The sequence below is a fragment of the Setaria italica genome, chromosome IX (assembly GCF_000263155.2).
Source record: "Setaria italica strain Yugu1 chromosome IX, Setaria_italica_v2.0, whole genome shotgun sequence".
NCBI classification, from domain to species: Eukaryota; Viridiplantae; Streptophyta; class Magnoliopsida; order Poales; family Poaceae; genus Setaria; species Setaria italica.
In genome coordinates, this window is record NC_028458.1 from 36,184,113 (window position 1) to 36,206,293 (window position 22,181).

A 22,181-nucleotide genomic window follows, 5' to 3' on the forward strand; every position below is an offset into this window, starting at 1 on the left:
AACAAATGAAACTAGACGGCGGCTTGTTAGACTCTGTTAGATCGAGAAAACCACGCAAGCCATTAATGTACTCCATGGAGCGTTTGTCCGCACTGTACATCCATTGCCGATCCATCTACAAAGTATTACCAAACCAAAGATATTTTGATCATCCATACAATTATAAATGAAACATAACAAACATGATACAAATACCATTAAACTCAAATATTGCTAAAAGTTTAGATAGAAATACAAAAATTTAAATTTCAGACCCAAACTACATGATACACTATGACAAACTCAAATGTTGCTGAAAGTTTAGATAACAATACACAAATTTAAATTTCAGACCCAAACAACATGATACACTACGACAAACCATCCACTGAGTACTATCTAGGATGACTTTAACCATCCTTGGACGGCGAAGATGAATGTTTCGATGACCTAGTCTCATCTTGTGGTTTATTTGTGCGTCCTGCAACGGTAGTACTAAGTGGATCTGAAACATCCGGGACTGGCGGTGGAGCATAGCGACCACCAAAAGGAGGTTCCTGATCCGCCGTAACAGCATATTCATGACATCTTTGCAAATAATGAAGCATTACTTTCTCCCTCGTGCTCATTTTCTTCGGCTTATCATGAGAGCCAACTATGCTTTTCCCCTTGCCGCGAGATGAACGACGATCGCCCCCACCATCACCACTACCTCCAGTAGCAGAAGGAATCTCTATATACCACAATTTATTTAGCTCATATTTGCAAATGACTAAACTATGAACGAATTATATATTTTTCCCCACAATTTACTTAGCTCAAACATAACATATAAATGAAAAATTTCTCCATTGTAGCTTATTCTAAAAATGACTAATTACATACCTCTATTTCATCTTATTATCTCTATGTATCATAATTTATCTCACTCACATTTGCCATAATTTATTAAGCTTATATTTTAAAAATACTAAACTACGAAATTATTTCTCTAACCTCATATCATTTTCTTTGACTAATACAAAAACATAGCATCCAAAAATTGTAGCTGTCGGTGTTTTAGACCGGCAACCCGTCTAGGGGGTTCCCTAGGTGGTCTTTTATGTGGTAAGGGGCCATCGAGAATCAAGGAGTCGATGGTGACACAAGGAACACGATTTAGACAGGTTCGGGCCGCTAGATCGCGTAACACCCTACTTCCTGTGGGTTGTTTGTATTGATCTTAGATGAACTGGAGTTGTTGTTTTGAAGGGGTCCCTACCCGCCCTTATATACTCGGGAGGGTAGGATTACAAGTCTGAATCCTAGTCGGGTACAATTACAGAGTTCTACTCGGTGTGGTCCGAGTAGTTTCCTTATGCACACTTAACTAGTCCGAGTGGGATATGCCTATAGCTGCGTAGCCCCCTTGTCTTGATCGTGTCCGAGTACGTCCCTTAGTGGGCCATTCAGGACCTACTCGTGGGCCTGGGGAGCATGCCCGACAAGCCCCCGAGTACTTTGTAGTCGTGCGTCGCAGTCACGAGTACTGTGGGCACCATCCGAGTAGTTCTTCGTAGTGGTTGTAGTGTCCAAAGTGCTCGAGTACTATCGCGTGGCTGGAAGGTACTCTTCTTGTTCCTCCGAGTTGCTTTTGTTCCAAGAAATATTTTATATGGTAGTGCGATGACAATCGCACTTCATATGGAGTAGCCCCCGAGCCTTAGTTTGAGTTGAAAAACTCAGGCTTAGGGTCAAATCTATTCTTTGGCTGTTTTCCCTCTGGTAGTCTGAAAAAGAAAACTTTGTCCATCGGGTACGGTACCCGCAGCCCCCGAGCACTTAGGCGATTTTTGTCGATGAAGTGGTCAAAGCTAGTTGATTTGAGTAGCCGTTGGGTATTATGGCAATAAATCTATTTTAAATCTGACCGTTGCGTAACTGATGCTTGGAATCCAGAGGCGGGGGAGATATAACTGGAGGGCCCCCTTTCGGTTAGGGTTACGTTCCATTCTAGCAGATCTGTTTTTCTTCTTCTCCCCATTTTTTTGTTCCTCTTTTGCGCCGTCACGATTTTCCAGCGCCACTGCCGCCATTGCTGTTTTTTGAGAGAGATCCGAGGTTGACTTTTAAACCCTGCTGCGGCTGAGATCGTCTGATGCGCACCAAGAAGATGGGGAAGAAACCCGAGAAAACTCAGGGCAAGGCTCCGGCGGTGGGTAAGGTGAAATCGAAGAAGGGAAAGGAGCTGGTGTTGCCGGCGCCGAAGGTTGGTCTGATGAACTGGACTGCGCCGCCACCGCCTGGAATTACGTGGTAGAATTCTGTGATGAAGGAGGTGGCTGTTCAAGCGCTTTTTGATGCCAAGCTTCTGTAGCCAAAGGAGGTACTCGAGTGGAGGCCTGCCTTTGCTAACGCGTGGTAGTTCGAGAAGCATCCGAACGAGACAGTCATGCTCGCACATTTTGTGGAGACGGGACTTACAGTGCCCACATCCGACTTTTTTAGAGGTATCCTCAAGTACTACAAGCTTCAGTTGGTTCACTTGAATCCCAATGGTGTGCTTCATATGTCCATTTTTGTACACTTGTGCGAGATTTACCTGGGCGTTCCTCCTAGCCTTAAGCTATTTAGGAAATTGTTCCGTTGCAAGCCTCAGCCTAGTGCCATTAGGACAGAGGTTTTTGGAGGCGCCGGGTTCCAACTTAGGAATTCGGGCGCTTATCTTGACTATAACTTGACGGATTCTCATGGTGAGTGGAAAAGGAAGTGGTTTTACATTGGGAACCATAGCCCTCGCTTGCCGGTAGTCACTGGTCGCGCCCCTAAGCATGCGGATAACTGGGTGAGTGAGCCTGAAGATACCCCAGAGCTTGACAACTTGCTAACCAAGATTGCCGAGTTGAAGGCACTGGGTTTGACTAGAATTAATGTGGTGGCCAGCTTTCTTAAGAGGAGAGTTCAGCCTCTGCAGAAATTGGCTCACTCAGGTGGGGAGTACTCAGGATTTGATGACCCGTCACATATATCTCCGGAGGATATATCTGACGATGATGTGGAGGCGCTGCTGACCAAGTTCTTCAGGAACTATTAAGGAGTACCTGTTATTCCTTCAGCTCTTCGTCAGGTTGATGTTTGGTATGGGTCACAAGAGGTATGTTTTTAACTTGTACTTTTCAAGATGTTGGGACATTGTTTGAGTAACAACTTGTTCTGTAGTCCCGAGTTCTCTCTGGCTATTTGGCGCATTCAGAGGAAGAGTCAGTTGTTGAAGAGTCGGAAGATGAGCCTTCTCCTCCTACGAAGAAACACCGAGTAGTTTGCAAGAGGTCTGCTGCTAAGTCTGCCTCGACTTCGACTCCTGAGAAGTCACAGAATACCAAGGTATGTAGTCGTTTGTTTGTTGGTAGCTGGTAGAGGTTATTTTGTAGCCTCTCGATCACTTTATTTGTCTGAAAAGGTTGTCGATGCGACCCTTGGTGGCGATGAGGCTACTTCTGATGAGGTAGTCACGACCGCCAAGGATGTAGATGTTGCGTCTATTGAAGAAGTGCCAGGGGAGGTGCCGCCAGCGGATGCTGGAGTAGTCCTCGAGCTAACAGTCCAAACTCCGTCGGCTACCGCGTTGCCGGTCCCTGACCAGGTAGTTCTGGGTTTGCCCACTGGAGTGGTGGATGTTGCGAAGGGAAGATAGCCAGTAGTTGTTGCTGGATCTTTATTATCCAATGTGATCACTAGTGGTGAGCTTTCTCCCTGACTATTTTTGTTAGTCTGAGTTTATTGTAGTTTTGACCCTATTTTTGCAGGACTTAGCGAGAAAACTGCACCTTCAGCTGCTCCCGCGGTACCGAGTACTCGGCCACCTGTTGCTAAGAAGAAACATGTGCGATTGCCGCCACGATCAACTCGGTGAGTTTTTTTATTCTTGGTTTGTATCTTCGAGCTTTCTGAAAGTCGTGTGATGACTTTGTATTTTGATGTAGGGATGCGGAGGACACTATCCCTGTGGAGGCAAGAGTAGAGTCTTGTCCCTCGACTACTCTTTTTGTTCCCTTGGATGATCTCTCTGTTGATGATGTATACGAAGTTGATACTAGTCATCTTGGAGCCACCATGTCCATGCTTCAAGAAGTGATCCGCTTGGTGGAGGATCCTACAATTGCTTCGGGTTCTGGTGGTGTTCCCTCTTCGACGTCTACTGGTGGTGTTTTGGCTTTGGTTGATGTGGCTAAGGCCAAAGAGACAACTGCGCCAGGTATGTAGTCGGGATACTGGTATTGTAGTTGTTTGTTTTGTTTGACTAATGTTTGTCACTTTAGGTACAGCCTTGGGTACAACTCCAGATCCTCATGTTGTAAAGAGTGCTCAAGGTCCAGTACTTGGGCTTCCGTCAGAGTCGGAGTTTCAGGGAGCTATGCAGAGCTTTCAGGTGTGTTGTTTCTCTTGTCTGACTATTTGTTGCTAAGAAACTTGACCATTTGCATTTCTTTGCAGGATCTATATGACATGACTCAAAGGAATGCTCGGGCCCTTTAGGAACGAAATGAACAATTGGAGCAGGAGTGCGCTCGTCTGACGGAATCCTTGAGAGTTCATGAAGATGCTGCGAAGTCCTTCGCCGTTGAGCGGACAGATCACGAGATTTTGCAGGGGAAACTAGAGAGCCCCTATAAGTCTTTGAATAAAAAGTATCAAGGTGAGTACTGTATATTCTTTGAGTATGTTCGTCTGTACTCGGTTTGTTGAACTTGGTCATTTTGTTGCTGTTGTCGCGTCCTCGGTTACGATGAGAGCCGAACCGTTCTCGCTCTTTGTCTTCTTCATCTGCCCACTGTTGTACCATGACTTTGAGGTCTTTGACATTGGCTGGTCGTCGTCTGCCAAAGTCTTGGTATGTTCATCGATCATAGAGTCCATTCAGGAAGCACTCGATGACATCTGTTTCTGAAATGTCAACTATAGTAGCCTTCTTTTCGAAGAATCGTCGCAAGTAGTTGTGTAGTGTTTCGCCTTCTTTCTGTTTTACTTGACTTAGGTCAATCTTGTTGCCCGGTCTAGCCATAGAGCCGGCATAGTTGTTGGTGAAAGCCTTTGTCAAGTCTGCCCAAGAGTCAATTGATCTAGGCTTGAGTGATTCAAGCCACGTTAGAGGTGCGGGTTCCATGCATATGGGAAAATGGATAACTTTGGTATCATTATTGCCCCCAGCAGCCTGGACTGCCAACGAGTAGCATCTTAGCCATTGAATTGGGTCTTGCTTGCCATCATACTTAGTGATTCCTATTGGTTTGAACTTTTCGGGTAATCTTGTCCTCATCACCCGATTTGTGAAAGCAGGAAAGTGGTTGTAATTGTTGACTTCTCGCTCGCGCCGACTGTTTATTATTTCTCGTTGATCGCTGAAATTTGATACTTCATGATTTTTCCGAGTATGGCGAGGACTTTTTGCGGAGTTGGTGCAGCTAACTTCCCCCACGTCTTTTTGCCGTGCTGGAGCATTGTGTTTACTCGGGCCTTGGCTGTGTTGCCTTGGTTGGTTCACTACTTTGTTGTCATTCCTTTGTACTTCGTTGAAGTTGTTGTTAACTGCAGCACCTCTACTGCCCTCTTGATGAGCCGTAATGCGGGGAACAGACAGGATTGGTGATTCTCTGTCAAGTAGCCTGTAAGCTTGTTCCGCGAGTTGTGCGATTAGTCCGTTGCCTCGCTGCGCGAGTTGAGCTGTGACTTCGTTGTCTCTATCTCGAGGTATGAGCGTTGATATAAGGTTGATCGAGGCAATTGCCGCGAGTGGAGTGGTGTGTTCTTGAGCCTGTACTTCGTCAAATGCTTTTTCAAGGTTTGTGATGGGAATGTTTGTAGCCAGCATGTGTTGTCGTTCAGCCCGAGTAGTATTGCGCATCCTTCTTTGGTTCCTTTGGTCGGAAGTTTCATCTTGTGGGGCGTTAGCTGTTGACTCGTCTTCTGAGACATTGTCGAGTTGTGCTAGTCGTCGGGGGGTTCTCTTGATCGTGTCCAAGTACGTCCCTTAGTGGGCCGTTCAGGCCTACTCGTGGGCCTGGGGAGCATGCCCGACAGTAGCTTATTCTAAAAATCACAAATATGAGCTCTAAATAATACATGCATATAAATGAAAATTTTTTCCATTGTACCTTATTCTAAAATTCATAAATTACTCTATTTCTAAAGCATAAAACTTAGTATACTAACCATGTATCAAGAAGGATGAAGTTTCTAACATTTAGAACACTTGAATGAGTGAAATCCCCATGAAATGGTCTTCAATCCGGCAGCACCTCCCCTATGGCGCCACGGATAGGGTGAAGCTCGAGCTGTGGTGAATGGGTAGGGCAGGAGGAAGAAGGAGGTGGATTTATAGAAGGAAATTTAGTACCGGTTGGTGCCCTCACCTTGTACTAAAGGTCCGGTGGCACATTAGTACGGGTGGGGACACCAACCGATACTAATGTGCACCCTTTAGTACCGGTTGTTACCCCCAACTGGTACCCCAACTGGTACTAAAGGGTGTCGTGAGGCAGCTCTGGGAGACTAGCCGTTAGGCCCGGTACACACATTAGTACCGGGTCCAATTGCAACCGGCATTAATGTGCTGGACAAAAGATCCTTTCACCAGTATCCTTTCACCAGTAGCGTGGGATCTAGCTACCATAGCATTAACGACATCTGCCTCCTGCATTTGTTGGGAACCCTGTACGTCCAGCATGTTGCCCGGCCGGGATCCATATATACAACATATACCACGCCGTGTCCCAACTTCATCTCATTGCCCAGGCTCAGTCCGCATATATATATGTACTGGCCAGTAGTTTACTCCCACTATACACAGTTGAATTGAGAAATAAAGGATGAAATAGTAGAACGAAGCTGAAGAGGGAGGACCAACAATGCTTTATGAATGGAAGGCGTCGGGAGAAAGCCTCAAAGACTACGACACGAGGTCACTAGTAGTAGTTGCCCAAACGTGGTGTCTTTTGTGGAAAGAAACGGTGTCGCTGACGATGATAGGCTTACAAGCTCGATGCATGGGATACGAGCCATTGATTTGCTTACCTTGAGACTTAGCCATCCTCCTCTGTCTTGCTTCCAGCGTGAGTACGAGCTGTAAAGTGGCGTCCTCCAATGACTTCGTAGCTTGTTCCGCATCTACATGGGCGTGAAGGCAGCGCAGCCGGCGGTCTCTGAACGAAAGCAAGGGCACATTCGGTAGCTTATCGTCAGCACCGCACTCTTGCTCTCTAGCTAGTTGATGCCATGCCGGACATCAAAACAGTGCACACACGAAGAATCCAAGATTGCGGTGCTTTACGAAGCTGCGGCCGAGTCAAGGATCGATGGATTTGACTTAGACCAAGGTTAATTGTAGTGCTCGGGGTCGTTTGCTCCGAGCAAATTGAGTTGAGTTGAATGGATCGACGGTGTTGTGTGGCTCGTGTTGATGTCCTAATCCGACCAGCTATAGTTGTTGCGGATCGTGTCGATGTCCCAATCCGACCGTCTAGAGTTGTTTGTGGACGAGTTGAGTTCGGCTTGTGTTGATGCCCCAATCCAACTAGGCAATGTTGTTTGTTTTGAGTTGAGTGGTGTTTTAGAGTTGTGCGGCACCTGTTAACGTCCCAGTCCAATCGACCGGTATTTTTTTCCTATTGGTTGTATTGCCAAGTCTAGATTTTATTTTCTTTTAAATATAATGGGCAGCTCTCTTTTCGTTCAGCTTAAAATAAACACGGTAAATAAACAACCCCTACTGGAAACCGAAATTATTCTATGTGCCCAAACCGTCAGGAAATATAGGAAAACTGTCAATAATTTCTGTCTGCCAGCCGACAGGCAAAACCCGACAGAGATAGCTCGATAGAGAAATTTCAATTGCCTGTCGGATACCCGACTGAGATAATTTTCCTGCGGTTTTATTCTTACAGGCACCTCAGAGAAAAATTAAACCTTGTCAGGTTAAGAAACCTATGAAATCCCTCAATTTCCTATCGGTCAACCTTCGAGATTATAAATCTTATCTCTGACAGCAAAAACTGACAGAATAATTATTATCCTGTCGCCAGAAAGAGAATCATTTCCTGTAGAGTGGAACCGACATGTTTTTCCAGTAACCTTCAAGGATAAGAATATTTTAGGCATTTTGTAGTAATAAATGCAACCAAATAATTTCAACACCATACACAGCCATATTCTTTAACCATACACAACCAGATAATTACATGGTTCTCATCACCGGCTAGCATATACTCCATCCGTTCCAAATTGTAGGTCATTTTAGCTCTTTTAGGTTCATAGATATTATTATGCATCTAGATGTACACTATATCTAGGTGTATAATATTATCTTTGAACCTAGAAAAGTCAAAACGACCTACAATTTGGAACGGAGGGAGCAGGTTCAACTAGATTACAATGTCGAGTCCTGCTAAGAACTGCTAACGCTGGAAGCTAGAATATTCAACCAAATACATAAGCAACTAGATACAGAAATGTCTTTGCCCTCACTACATAGAGCACAAAGTCATCAGCCATATGTGTTCAAAAGACAACAGCCATATATGTTCAAAAGACAAAAGTCAGCTGGCACCATGATTGCGCTGCTGCTGATCTATGTTTGCACCTATAGTGAGGGAAAAATTATATATACAGCTAATGTTTCTTTCATTTCTTTACAGTAAAGGATTGACATCAACTAGTAAAGGATTGCAAATCCAAGACCTTTGGTCTGCTCATCGCTATTCAAAACATATTCAAAGCTAGTCATGCGCCTGAAATATGTCATAGAGGTGACCAGGATAAAGGTGGCCAGGCTGAGGGCATGCAAGAACTCTTTGTTTGGTTGTATGAATCCACACGTGCAGGTTACAAAGAGCAAGTGATTGGTTGTCTGAATATCTGCATCTCCTACCTCTATGACATGTAGGCCACGCGCTTCTGTGCGCATCGCGTGAGCCAGGCTCCAGAGAAACGTCCAATCTCTCCGCACGGCAGGAGCCTGGCTGGAAGGCTACTTTTGCACCCCGGGGGTCTAACCTAACCCCTGGCGCAGGCATCCAAACGTGCAGACCTTGCATCCTGGGAGCCTGGATGGACATCCAATCACGCCCTTAGGGTTTTGTTGGGTGCCAATTAATCCCACGCATTGTACATGGACCAAATATGCGCGGTGAGCAGCGCGCAAGGCCTGAAATGATGCACGCGTGGGGCCTGAAAAATTATTCTTCAAAGTTGGCTTTTGCCACGAACCATCAAAAAATCATGTCTTTGCCACGAAACATCAAAAAATCATGTCTTTGCCACAAGACACTGTTCAACTATACCCATTCGCCGTAGGACACTAAACTCTATATTCTATTCAGATTTAATGGAAAAGGAAGGGGAAATGACAAAATTACCCCCAGGTCATACACAAGGCGCCCAATAGGTGACGCAACTTGTGATTAGAGCCGCAAGAGGATGCTGGAACTAGAAGGCTGTATAGAGCCTGTTGCATGTGCTCATCTATCTATAGTTGCTGTTGATGAGAAGGGGAAAGCAAAGAAGTTGAAGGTTGTCAGGTCCAAGATGAAATAGTCTTGTAGTCTGATGTTCAGTCATGACCATGTAATCTAGTGTGACCATGTAATGTGTGGTGGTGGAGTAGGCTTGAACAAGTTATTTTGTGACCTACTATTTTCTGCTGTTGAAATATGCCATATGTGGCTGCAACCTGTTATTTTCATGACTGGTATGTTGTGTTTGAAGGGTAAGGGCAAAGTTGTCCAGATTTATGTGTTATGTGACCTCTTTGAGTTGGAAATACTCATATATATATATATATATATATATATATATATATATATGAGTTATAGTGTCCTGCCGCAAATTGCCATGGTTGAAGGATGTCTTGTGGCCAAGACGTTTTTTTAGTGGCTTGTGGCAAAGGCCAACTTTGAATGGTGTCCTGCAGCCAATTCTGCCATTCTTCTGTGTGCTTGTTTTTCTGTGAGTTCCATTCAAACCTACAGGATAATTGTTATATTCATGTTTGATTCGAGCAAACCGAAAGAGTTATTGACATTATTATGTGAGTCATCATAACGGACAGGGTAATTAGTATTTTCCTATGAGTTTTTTATACCCATAGAATTGTTAGTCGGCACACAGGATAATTTCGGTTTCCAGTATGTCTTGAGCAATTCAAGATGATGGAAGCACTGAAGGATACACGGTACAGTACAGGTATCAAGCCGACAAGCCTTATCACTGTCCATCGTCGTCCATGTGATTAGGACCTGGCATCTAGGTACCATAGCATTAACATCTCTGCCTCCTGCATTTGTTGGCAGCCCTGTGCATCCAGCATGTTGCCCGTCCATATATACAACATACCACGCCGCTCCAACTTCATCTCATTGCCCGGTCCCATACTCGATCAGTCCAGATATGCTGTAGGCCACTATATACACAGTTGAAAATGAAAGGATAAAAAGTAGTAGAACGGGGTAGAAGAAGAGAGGACCAACAATTAATGTTTAATGAATGGAAGGCGCCGGGAGAAAGCGTTAAAGACTCTACAAGGGCATCAGTAGTAGTACCCCCAAACGTGGTGTCTTTCTTGGTAACAAACTCGTGGCATTGGATAGTTAGCCATCACGTCTGTATGCGGATGTGCTGAGCCTACAGGAGGAAGCAGCCACACCAAGATGACTTCGTTGAGTGATCTTGCATCTCCTCCTCCGTCAGGCTTCCAGCGTGAGCGCGAGATGCCGAGTGGTACTGCTTCTCCGATGACTTGTGTAGTTTTGCTTGTTCCATTCGATAATTTGGGACCATCTCGTAACAATTATCGTGACAAGATTGTGTTACGTGTGTGTTGCCTTCCGAGGGCAACGGCCGTGGACGTCCTATGTATATGTGTATTTAATCAACATTTGTTTGTTCACTACATTTTGCGGAAGGAATAAATTTGGAATGCGGTAATAGCATGAAAAACACAGCAATGAGCCATCTGTCATTGATGTCAAAGAGCTACTCGATCCAATAATCGGATCAGCTTGTTTAGCACAGCAATGAGCCATACCATAACTGTCCAGTTTATACATAAGAAAAGGAAATTGCACCAAACTTCCTGCATACTCCAACATCTCCCTCCTATGCATTTGTTGTCAACCCCGTACATCCAGCATGTCGACCAGATATATAAACATATACCACGCCGTCTCAGTTTCATCTCATGCATTGCCATTGGCCCCTGCTGCATACGCGCTCCATGCTACTGGTTCGTGGCCAACAGTTTAGTACCACTGTACGCAGCTGAGAAAGAAGAAAAGGTATAACGGGGCAGGAGAGAGGATCAACATCCTAAGAATGGGAGGCCTCAGGACAAAACCTCAAAGCCTTAAAGTCGTTTGTAGTACTCCTAGCAATTGTATAGGGAGTGTTGGACCAATAATCATCTCTAGCCATAACAGATATGCGGAGGCACTACAGGAGAACGTAAGCATGTAAAATCTTCTTTTATTTCCTGTTTCAGTTGGTTGTACCATGTAATAAGCTCGATCGGTATAGGCGGATCGATCTGGCGACCTCGTTGCCGATCCAAAGAATTCATTTCGTGCTGTTACACCTCTGCTGTCACGCTTTCAGTGAGTACGAGCTGCAAAGGTGGTGTGCTCCTCACGGGCCCTTTAAATAATGTTGAAACAAACTCTGGGTAGGCGAATTATATTCGTTCAGCAAATAAATGTTAACGACAATAAGAAAAATAGAGAGGAAGAGGGGCAAGATGACGTGTAGTACCCCGTTCAGTCCTTAACTTAGGACATCTCTTAAATTTTGCGACAGGCCAGCATGCATGTTGTCATCCATGTAGTTAGAACCTGGCGGCATCCAGCTACCATATCTGCCAGTTGCATTATGGAATAGCAGAATGAGACATGAGAGAGAACCAACATTCTTGTCATTTGAATGGAAGGGGTCATGACAAAGCCTCAAAGGCTGCACATACTCTCTGGTAGTCGGAATTAGCAGAGTAGCCCCACGCAAATAGCGGGCTAGCTAGCCTTTTCGTATTCATTTGGTTTAGTTTCATCTAATTATTTATATCCTAATGCGACGGATGATGTCATCAGGATCTAATATAATGTTTTTTGTTCATTTGTCAACTGGCCTATTTTCGATATATTCCTCGAAATACACAACCACTCAAGCATATGCAAATGGTTAAAATTCAAATCCATCTCTCTCTCTCCTCCCATTCTTTAAATATAACATAACATCGCTGATTTTTTGTCAAACTTTGACCAAAAATATATATTTAATACTCCCTCCGTCCCAAATTGTAAGTCATTCCAAGAATCTAGGAGAGTCAAAGCATCTCAAGTTTGACCAAAATTATAGAGAAAAATATAAAGATTTATGACATCAAATAGATATACTATGAAAATATAATTGATAAAGAATCTAATGATACTTAGTTGACATCATAAATGTTATTATATTATCATATAAATTTGGTCAAACTTGAGATACTTTGACTCTCCAAGATTCTTGGAATGACTTACAATTTGGAACGGAGGGAGTAAAAATTTGGTCAAACTTGAGATACTTTGACTCTCCAAGATTCTTGGAATGACTTACAATTTGGAACGGAGGGAGTAAGTAAAATGAGTACAATCATATTTATTATTAAAAGTATTTTAGTTTTAACTTGTATATTTATCTACTTGCATAAATATTTATAAAAAATAATAGTTGAATGAATGAAAAGTTAATAGTGTTATATATTTAAGAATGGAGGCAGTAGTACCTCCTTGTACTTCTGGCTACAATTTCTACTGGACATTGCGAGTCATCGATTAGCGCACATCCACCTTTTCTTGTTTGCGGTTGTAGGTATATGGTGCCGTATCTAATTATCCATATGGTAGAATACATGAAGCTAATCGACAGAGATACTTGTTTGTTTGATCTTGGAAAAAGTTATAATACAGTGATAAATACTCTTAAGTGCCGGCATTAGGTGGAGGCCGTTTTTATTGTCAATTTGCTTTGGTTTGTAGCATCGTATGAATATTTTTGGAATCCATCTTACTCTTTAAGTGGTTATAATCGTAGCAGATTGAAGTACTGAAAGGTACACACCAGTACAGTACAATCATCAAGCAGCCTTAATAATATCTGTCATCCAAGTGATTAGGATCACTCGCGGCATCCAGCTACCATAGCATTAACATCCTTTTTTACATGCATTTGGTGCCAACCCTGTAAGCAGGGCCGGCTCTATGTTTTAGAAGGCCCTTGGGCTTAGTCGAAATCAAGGGTCCTTAACTTCTTATGCTAGTCTCAGTGAAAGTTTGGTGGAGGTTTTCATGGGTATTAAATTTTATACCACATCAGCAATTTTGTTGACTTGACAAGGTATTTATGAGGAGAGAGAAGTGGTAGTTTCGTCATATGCGAGAGGAGTTTCATCCCCATAACACACAATAAACACAGTTGCCTAATTTCCAGTCTTAGTAATAATACAATGAAACTGTGCATTGAGACTGACACGATAAAAAAAGATGGAGACCCAGAAAGAGAGAGCTGAGCTCTTTTACCTAAGCGCCGTGCAGGTCAGCAGGTGTAGCCGTGCTGAACTTCCAACATCGCCGACCTGGAGCGACCAGCCGGCCGAGCGCCCATCAACGGCACGTCGGCGCTGATGACCGAGGCGAACTGCCGATGTGCAACGCACGGTGGAGCGGCCGAGCAATTGGCGGAACGGTATCGATCTAACTCAAAGCGGTCGTTACTCGCATTATTAAGTCATGATCAACTCGTTTCAAAAAAAAAGTCATGGTCACCAGGCCAACACAGTTTTTTTTTAGACCTAACAGGCCAACACAAATACACACAGGTTATCTATTCATTGCTGGGCTCTTGGGCCCCTCTCTGGCCTCAGCCCCCCCGGCGGTCGCCCCTCCCGCCCATGGGTCAGAGCCAGGCCTGCCTTTGTTAGAGTAGGGTTGGAAGCCTAGCATAAGGATTTATCGAGCCGGATTTAGAAGTCGACGCACGATTGAGCTATTGGCGTGCACGTCAAGGATCTTCATCACCGGCTCGGCTACAAACTATAAAGCCGAGTCCGCGGCTCCTGGTGCGATCGTGCATTAGCAATCACTGCCATAAACTGAAGCAGCTGCCGCCTTGGATCTGAGCGCGCACTTAGCCTCGCAGTGCCGATTGCCAGGCCAAGACAGCAGACGAGCTTCATGTCAGGCGCGCCAACAACAAATGCTCGGTGAAGGTAGGGGAGGAAGTGGAGCTCGGGGGCACGGGGGAGATCGGCACCAACTCCTCCTTGCCCCTAAACCCTAGCCGCCGCCGCCTCTGATGGGGAAAGGGCCGTGTCACAAAAGGCGCCGCCGGCCGGGTCGCGGCCTCGCCATCTCCAGCTCCTCCCCCGAGGTTGTCGCCAACTCCCTCCGCGTCCGCCACCCCGAATTCCGCAGCCAGAAGGCCGACCACTCCACTGCAGCCGTTCGCCGCATTCCATCCGCCATCCCCTCTCCATCCTCCTCTGGCTCCGACAACGACCACTGGGCCTCCCGCCGCCGACACGACGCTCAGACCACCACCTCCACCTCCCTCTCCGATGAGTCTGTCCAACCGCCGTCTCCCCACGCTTTCGATCTCTCCAAGACCATCATCCGCTCCCAGTACGCCTCCCAGACAAGCAAGCGTAACCCCGGCACCATCCAACAGATGGAGATGGAGATTAAGGTGATCCCAGAGAAGGCGCGCCGCCTCATCGCATCTGATGGTGGAGGTGGCAGCGATGCCAAGCCAGAGGCCCCGGCTATTGAAGGAGTCCCTAGGGGAGAAAGGGGCCCGAGGTTTGCTGATCTAGGTGGGATGGAGGCGGTGATAGAGCAGCTGATGATGGAATTGGTAGTACCCCTGTGCCATCCTGAGCTGCCACGGCGTCTTGGGGTTAGGCCTGTTGCTGGGCTGCTGCTGCACGGACCGCCTGGCTGTGGAAAGACCACCCTTGCACATGCCATTGCCAATGAGACTGGTGTGCCATTCTACAAGATCTCGGCCCCTGATGTCGTGTCTGGGGTATCTGGTATATTTTCTAACTCGTTGCATCACAAATATGGGAAAAATTCTGATATCATGTGGGCAAAAAAGTTTTAACCGCTGATATTGTTCAATGCTGGAAATAATTAAAAATGATGGGAATGGTGATTGTTAGTTATTGCTTGCTTGGTGAATCGATTTCGATGCTGTAACTGCTGAATCTATTGCTGTTAGTGTTCAAAACATGGACCAGATTCGCCATTTTTATATTGTTGCTTCAATATAAGCTGGACAACTTGGAACCCAAAATTGCTGGAATATGAACAAGTGGTGCCTGAGGTCGTCATTATCCTTTGTTAGAATAGGCATCACGAGATAGAATGTATAAGTGTATGACTAATAGCATGCTGCGTTGTAATATGTGTGTTTACGTAACAAAAGTAGCTGTTGAAGGTTATGCTAACAGCAGTTGTGGAATGTCAGTGTCTGGACCCATTCTTTTCTAATATCGGTCTAGTGCTGTACAATGTGGTACCATGAAGTCATGAAATCATTATGGAGATAGTATTCATGCGGAAGGTAACCTCATAGTGTTTGTGTTCTTGCAGGGGCTTCTGAGGAAAACATCAGGGGCCTGTTTCAGAAGGCATATAGGACAGCTCCTTCAATTGTGTTCATAGATGAGATAGACGCAATTGCATCAAAGAGGGAGAATCTGCAACGGGAGATGGAGCGACGGATAGTTACCCAACTGATGACATGCATGGATGAATTCCACCAGAATATTGGCGGCGGTCACTCTGATGCCGAATCATCTGAAAAGAAACCTGGTTATGTTATTGTCATTGGAGCTACAAACAGGCCTGATGCTGTGGACCAAGCTCTGCGAAGGCCGGGAAGGTTTGATCGAGAGATATCTCTTGGTATTCCAGATGAACATGCACGGAAACAGATACTGAAGATGCTTACACAGAACCTTCGACTTGAAGGCCAATTTGACTTATTCAAGATAGCAAGGGCCACACCAGGTTTTGTTGGTGCTGACTTGAAGGCTTTAATCGATAAGGCAGGTAATCTGGCAATGAAGAGAATAATTGATGAAAGAAGAGTTCAGTATTCTCATGGGCATGATGGAAACAACAAGCCTGACTGGTGGAGACAACCTTGGGATGTAGACGAGGTGGAGAGCTTACATATTACCATGGGTGACTTTGAGGTAATCTTTGTTATTTAAACATATAGAGCTAATGCCCAAGAATCTTTTGTTATTTCGAGGTAATCTTTGTTATTTAAACATGTAGAGCTAATGCCCAAGAATCTTTTGTTATTTCACTAAGTGTAAGCTAGATTCAGAATTTAGCTTGATCCATGTTCCTGTGGTTTTTAGTACATTAGTTTTGCTTTTTTAATTTCGTGTTGTGTAAGCTGCTATGGATTGCAACAGATTGACACCTTCTTTCTTGTTGCTCTCATGACTGTATCACGTTATATATTGTGGACATGCCTTTCATCTCAATTTTCTTCCGTTGTTAAGTTTATAACAGTTTCCAATGGATATTAAATTTTTCAATTTGCATTTTTTTTCTTTTTTTCCCTTGGTTCATGTTACTTGCTGAAGGAAGCAGCAAAACTGGTTCAACCATCTTTGAGAAGAGAAGGTTTTTCTTCTATCCCTGATGTCACATGGGATGATGTTGGAGGTCTTGATTCATTGAGGAGAGAGTTCGACCGCTGCATTGTTAGATGTATTAAGAATCCTGAAGATTATGAGGTGAGTACTGAATTGTACTTACTAACCCAGCGAGCTGTGTTTTACACTTCTTATACTGAATTGTATATACTATTCCAGCGAACTGTGTTTACACTTCTTGCTTCTGTCTGTTATCTTGTATGCTTTAGCCTATAGTGATAGGCACCTCAGAGGCTAAGAGCTCTTACATTATTTATACTGAAGTTACAGGCATCTGTCGTGTTTATTGTGATAGTTTGTAATGTCTATGAATCTATTATTGTGGGGTTTTTTCATGTCATCATTATTATATGGCTTTAAAGGCATTTGGAGTGAATTTGCAAGCTGGCTTCCTGCTGTTTGGACCTCCGGGTTGTGGGAAGACACTAATAGCAAAAGCAGTGGCACATGAGGCAGGGGCTAATTTTATTCATATTAAGGTAACTTATCTTTAGTTTTCCATATCTTTACTTTGCCTTTTCAAATTCACAATAATGATAATTCTTCTTATGGAACTAGGGGCCTGAGCTATTGAACAAGTATGTTGGGGAGAGTGAATCAGAAGTTAGGAAAGTATTCATCCGTGCACGCACTAACTCTCCATGCATACTTTTTTTTGATGAGGTGAGAGTTTTTGTGTAGCCAAACCATAGTATGTATTCTGTTGATGCAAAACCTGTCAGTCACTTTAAACAAAGTTCAGATACTTGATACCTCTATACTACTGGAAGTGGTCAAGCAACTTAAATGTGTTGGGCGTGTAGCTGTTTTTATAGGTATATCTTGTTTGCATGTTTATCCCTTTTGATTTGACAGGCAGATGCATTGACAACAAAGAGAGGGAACGAGGGGGGATGGGTTGTTGAACGTGTCGTAACCCAGGTTTGAATATTTTGGAACCTTCTTTAACATCTCTTTTCCTTTCTGTTGATTTACTGATTCTTCTGTCTGCAGTTACTTACTGAACTTGAAGATCAACGTCAAGGTGTTTATGTCATCGGAGCTACAAACAGGTAACTGTCAGCAGCTAATGGACCTTTGTTTATTTATCCCGGAATGGAAGGCCGCTAACTGTACCCCTTTTCTGGTGCAGAATTGATGTGATAGATGATGCTTTTTTGCGGCCTGGTAGATTTGGGAAGAAACATTATGTACCTTTACCTGGTGCTGATGAACGGGTTTCAGTATTAAAAGCATGTGCTCGAAGCAAACCCATCTCCTCAGGTGTTGATTTGGATGCATTGGCACGTCGAGAGGAATGCAGCAATCTCACTGGTGCTGACCTAGCATCACTGGTAATTTCCATAGTATTAACTAGCTTCTGACTGTAGAATGTGGTATCTTTTTGGCTTTGAAGATGGGTACCTGATGAATGCATCCTGTCTTTATGAATCAGATATTTGAATTAATTGCAGCACTTGTTTGTGTGAATATAAAATTGATGATTCAAAAGCCGGCAAAAAATGGAACTAAGATGCTTGTTTCCTTAGGTGAATGAAGCAGCCATGGCAGCATTGGAAGAGAGATTGGAAATCCTTGAGAATGGCACATCGTCAATGAGTTCATCTTGTTTGATTGAACTATCGCACTTTGAACAAGCTCTATCGAAGGTGAAGCCATCAGTATCTGAACAGGTACCTTTCTGTCATGACATGATATGACATGCTCTGTCATGCTAATCTTTCTGTTCACCATTGTGATACTGTCACCTGTTTTCACCCATTCCTCTCTTTCCTCTTGGTTACAGCAAAGGAAACATTACGAGGCACTGTCGAAGAGGTACTCGTCAAACTGATGGATCACCATGCATTCATCTTGGTGTGTGTATAGCAACCTTCTGCAAAGTATGTCCATGCTATGAACTTCGTGGCTTTATTTATTGGACCAGCTTTGACTCACTGGCAGTTTTGTATGCATAGCATACATAAATGAGTAATACTATTATATTCCTGAAATGTAGCAATTTCCTTTTTTGGCATTTTTTGTATTCCTCGGCTGCCGTTCTGGATGTATCGTTGTCCTCAGTAGCTTCAGCTTGGGATGAAGCTTATCCAATGCCGCTCAGAGTTTAGGTCGTGGCAGTCCCTGACAAGCACCGCGCTGACGGATGTTTGGTCCGGCAAGGCACCGAGCAGGATGAGAGCGCTGAGACAAGGGTCTGGGAACAGCAACAGCTTGGATCCAGTGACGAGGAGCTGGAAGAACACTGACAGGCAGTGGATGGAGATCATGAGCTCGGGGTTGGCCCTCGGCGAGGCACGCTCTTGTGCCCAGCGGCTGAGCCGCGCTAGTCGGGCGGTCTCCTTGTCTCCTTGAGACCCTCGGCAGCGTACGAGGTGAAGATCGCCTCCTCCTTGAAGAACTTCAGGCGTCGAGCCTGTCCTGGTCCGGCCGATCTGCTAGTTGCTCCGGTAGGCCATGTCCATTCCTCATGCCGAACTCAGGCTTGATCGAGGGACTGCATAACAGAAAGTAGTTGGACCGATTGCTTCCGATGCTTGCAACTCGCTCTGCTGTGTTGGTTTACCTTTAGAAGCAGCTCGGACAAGCTCAGTCGGCCTGTTCGCTTCAGGTTATTCAGCTGACTTATCAGCCACCAAACAGTATTTTTCTCTCATAACAAATCAGCCGTTTCAGCTTTTCAGCCGGCTTATAAGCTGAAGCGAACAGGCCCAATGTTGGAAGGGGTTAGAGATGCGCATAGTCCCGTCGATGTCAAACAGGACGCCTTGTCATATCTAAAGACCATATCTTTTATTGGCATTAAAGTGTACCAAGACAATTTGATGATAAATTTCTAAAAGGTTAATCTTTGATGTCATAGATCCAGTTTTTTTCTTAAAAAATAGTCATTCCATCCCTCGTGCTATGGTAACGTAAACGTAAAGAGAATGAGATTACAGTGTATTTGGTGGCGGAATATATGATTAGCTTCTTTGTTTGGTTGCACTCTGTCTGGATGTTGTATCTGATTACGGTGGGGAGGAGGGGTAACAAGCTTGTATAGATATTATTTAGGCAAGGGATTCGATTACAGTGTCAATTGATTACAAACCACCGCAACTAAACATATGTAATGGGACTTGTTACCTTCACTAATCAGATTACGTTACATTTGAATTTGAACTAACCAAAATACCACCTAAACTCAATCCCACCTCTAACTTACCAACCGCATGCTAAGGTTCCATGTGTTCTAGCCGTCCTCATCCAACCGCAAATAAAGAAGTCAACTCCAGCATGCCTAAAAAAATTAGGTGTTCCTTGTGTTCCATTGAAATCATTGAACTTCCATCGTGTTGCTGTTGAGTGTCGTTGAAAAAGACAAGATATTTTTGTTCTCGCTCCAATGCCGTCGCAACGGTCGGTCTTTCACTTGAAATGGAACAGGTCCAGGGCCAGTTTCATTGCATACAGTTTTGTTGCACAGTTATAAGACTGTGACCTACGTAAATGTACTTTTTTACCTAATTACAGTAGGAGTATCATGGAAGTTTTATGGGCATTAAATCAAATGCCACATCAGCAAAATTGTTGATTTGGCAGGCTATTTATGAGTTTAAAGGAGAGGGAAGTTTCATCCCCATGAAACCCACTTGGCACAGGTAGCAAGTCTTATGAAACACAATGAAACTTACACTGGGCATGTTACGGCTTCATGGCATGACACATTTGCTCATAGACAACGCAAAAGTTAAATAATTTAGGTTATCTATGAAACTGTGCAATGAAACTATACACTGAGAGTGACAATTTCATTTCATTGAAAAGTTGACATAGCACTCTTGGTAATAGAGCGATGAAAACATACACTGAGATTGGCCTAAAGTGTTATAGGGATGAAACTCCTCACATATGATGAAACTCCTTCTCTCTCCTCATAAGTATATTAAGTAGCAAAATTAGTGATGTGACATGAAAATTAATGCTTATCCCCGACCCGCACGGAAGAGTAGCAGTATCCGCGGAGGCGGAGGATGAAAGAGATCCTCTGCGCATCAGCACATGCAGCGCCACCGTGAGTCCGTGACCCTGTCCGTCTCAATGAAATCGATGTGAGTAGCAACGAAGAAAGAACTCATTCAATTTTTGCGCTCTCTCTCCCCCTTTCCCCCTCCCTCTCTAAAAAAAACTCAATCAAGGGGAGAGACGTCCGCTTGACTTTGTCTTAAGATAGAGGGCCACCAAACCGTGGAAAAGCAGGCAGGAACCTTACGCACGCTCGCTTCATTGGCAGCTGCGGACCCATCTGCGCTTTTTACAGTCCAGGGAGGTGTGCGCACGACATGCAGCACCAGGGCTCAAACCCCGGCAGGGAGCGCCGCACTAGGGCGCTGTACCATCGCACTTCTAGTGCGTCTGCAATACCTATCTATCTATCTATCTATCTATCTGTATGTGTGTTTTTATAAATGCACATCATTTTCTTTTCCGGCCGGTGAGCAGCAAGATCCTTATTTGCAGCGGCTTGTAGAGCACAGGCAAGCTGCTCGGCTGTAAGTGCTGCACGCTGCCCAGCTGCAGATGCTGGACATGATGTTGGCTGGCTGCAGCACAGAGAGGGAGAGCAAAACATGGAATTATTATCGATGTATTGCTTCATGGTGTAACATCCCTAGTTTTGGTAGATTTTTACAAAGGCTAATTAGAGTGATTAAGAATACAAATTTGCACTCAAGTTTTAAACTTGCCAATTGTTTGAAATCCAAATGCACTCAACACATGAAATGTCACCAAAGAGGGGAAATAAGTCAAACCAAGTCAAACCAAAGGCTAAGTATGAAAAACACTCAAACTAGGATGGAAATATAGAAAACATCTCAAAAATCCAAAAGACAAATTTAAATTAAGTTTGCAAACCCTTAAATGGCTAAAAATACCCTAAAAACACTAATTGGGGAAGTTGATAAAATCAATTTTTTATATCACAACTTAACTTTTTGCCAATATAAAAGTTGTAGAACTTTTCAAAACAAACAACTTTTTTTATTTGAGTTTTTCCTAATTTAGAGTGGAACATGTTCAAAAAGTGGGTTAAACTTAGTGAATTTCTAACTCAATCCCAAATTTTAACTAACTCTTTTGAACCGGCGTTCCTCTAAACTTTTTGATCTTTTATCTTTTGATCTAGCAGAGTTTTGGTTATGAGGCCTTTATAGGATTTGTAGTTGGATCTTGGGTCAACAACTTTTAGATTTGAAAAGTTTTGAGTTCAGTTTCAAATCTCCCCAAACCGCGGCTCAAAACCCACCACTTTACACGCCATCACGTTCCAACCTTGCTGCCCCGGTACACGGTCACTGCGCGTTCCACCGCGACGTCGCTACGCGGTGTCATGCCCCTGGTGCAGCCGCTCCGGCCAACCGCAGGCCAGGAGGCGACGGCTCAAGCGCCGCCATTGCCCACTCCACGCGCGAGGCCATCCTTATCC

General features: G+C 44.2%; 1 protein-coding gene across 1 annotated transcript; it reads left to right on the plus strand.

The window, feature by feature from the left end:
- Positions 1–14,853: 14,853 nt before the first annotated feature.
- On the plus strand, positions 14,854–18,649 carry LOC101761112 (cell division control protein 48 homolog C). The gene is made up of 9 exons (XM_012842645.2): positions 14,854–15,067; positions 15,630–16,237; positions 16,640–16,792; positions 17,074–17,190; positions 17,270–17,374; positions 17,705–17,763; positions 17,844–18,045; positions 18,241–18,384; positions 18,498–18,649. Exons 1-9 carry the CDS (start codon positions 14,854–14,856, stop codon positions 18,543–18,545), a joined length of 1,650 nt encoding a protein of 549 aa, XP_012698099.1. The 3' UTR covers positions 18,546–18,649.
- Positions 18,650–22,181: the final 3,532 nt, after the last annotated feature.

Excerpts from the sequence above, each read along its gene's own strand:
- LOC101761112 (XM_012842645.2), top strand. The coding sequence starts at position 14,854 with ATGGAGGCGGTGATAGAGCAGCTGATGATGGAATTGGTAGTACCCCTG. Across the intron at positions 16,238-16,639 it reads TTACCATGGGTGACTTTGAG|GAAGCAGCAAAACTGGTTCA; the intron begins GTAATCTTTGTT and ends TACTTGCTGAAG. Across the intron at positions 17,764-17,843 it reads GTCATCGGAGCTACAAACAG|AATTGATGTGATAGATGATG; the intron begins GTAACTGTCAGC and ends TTTCTGGTGCAG.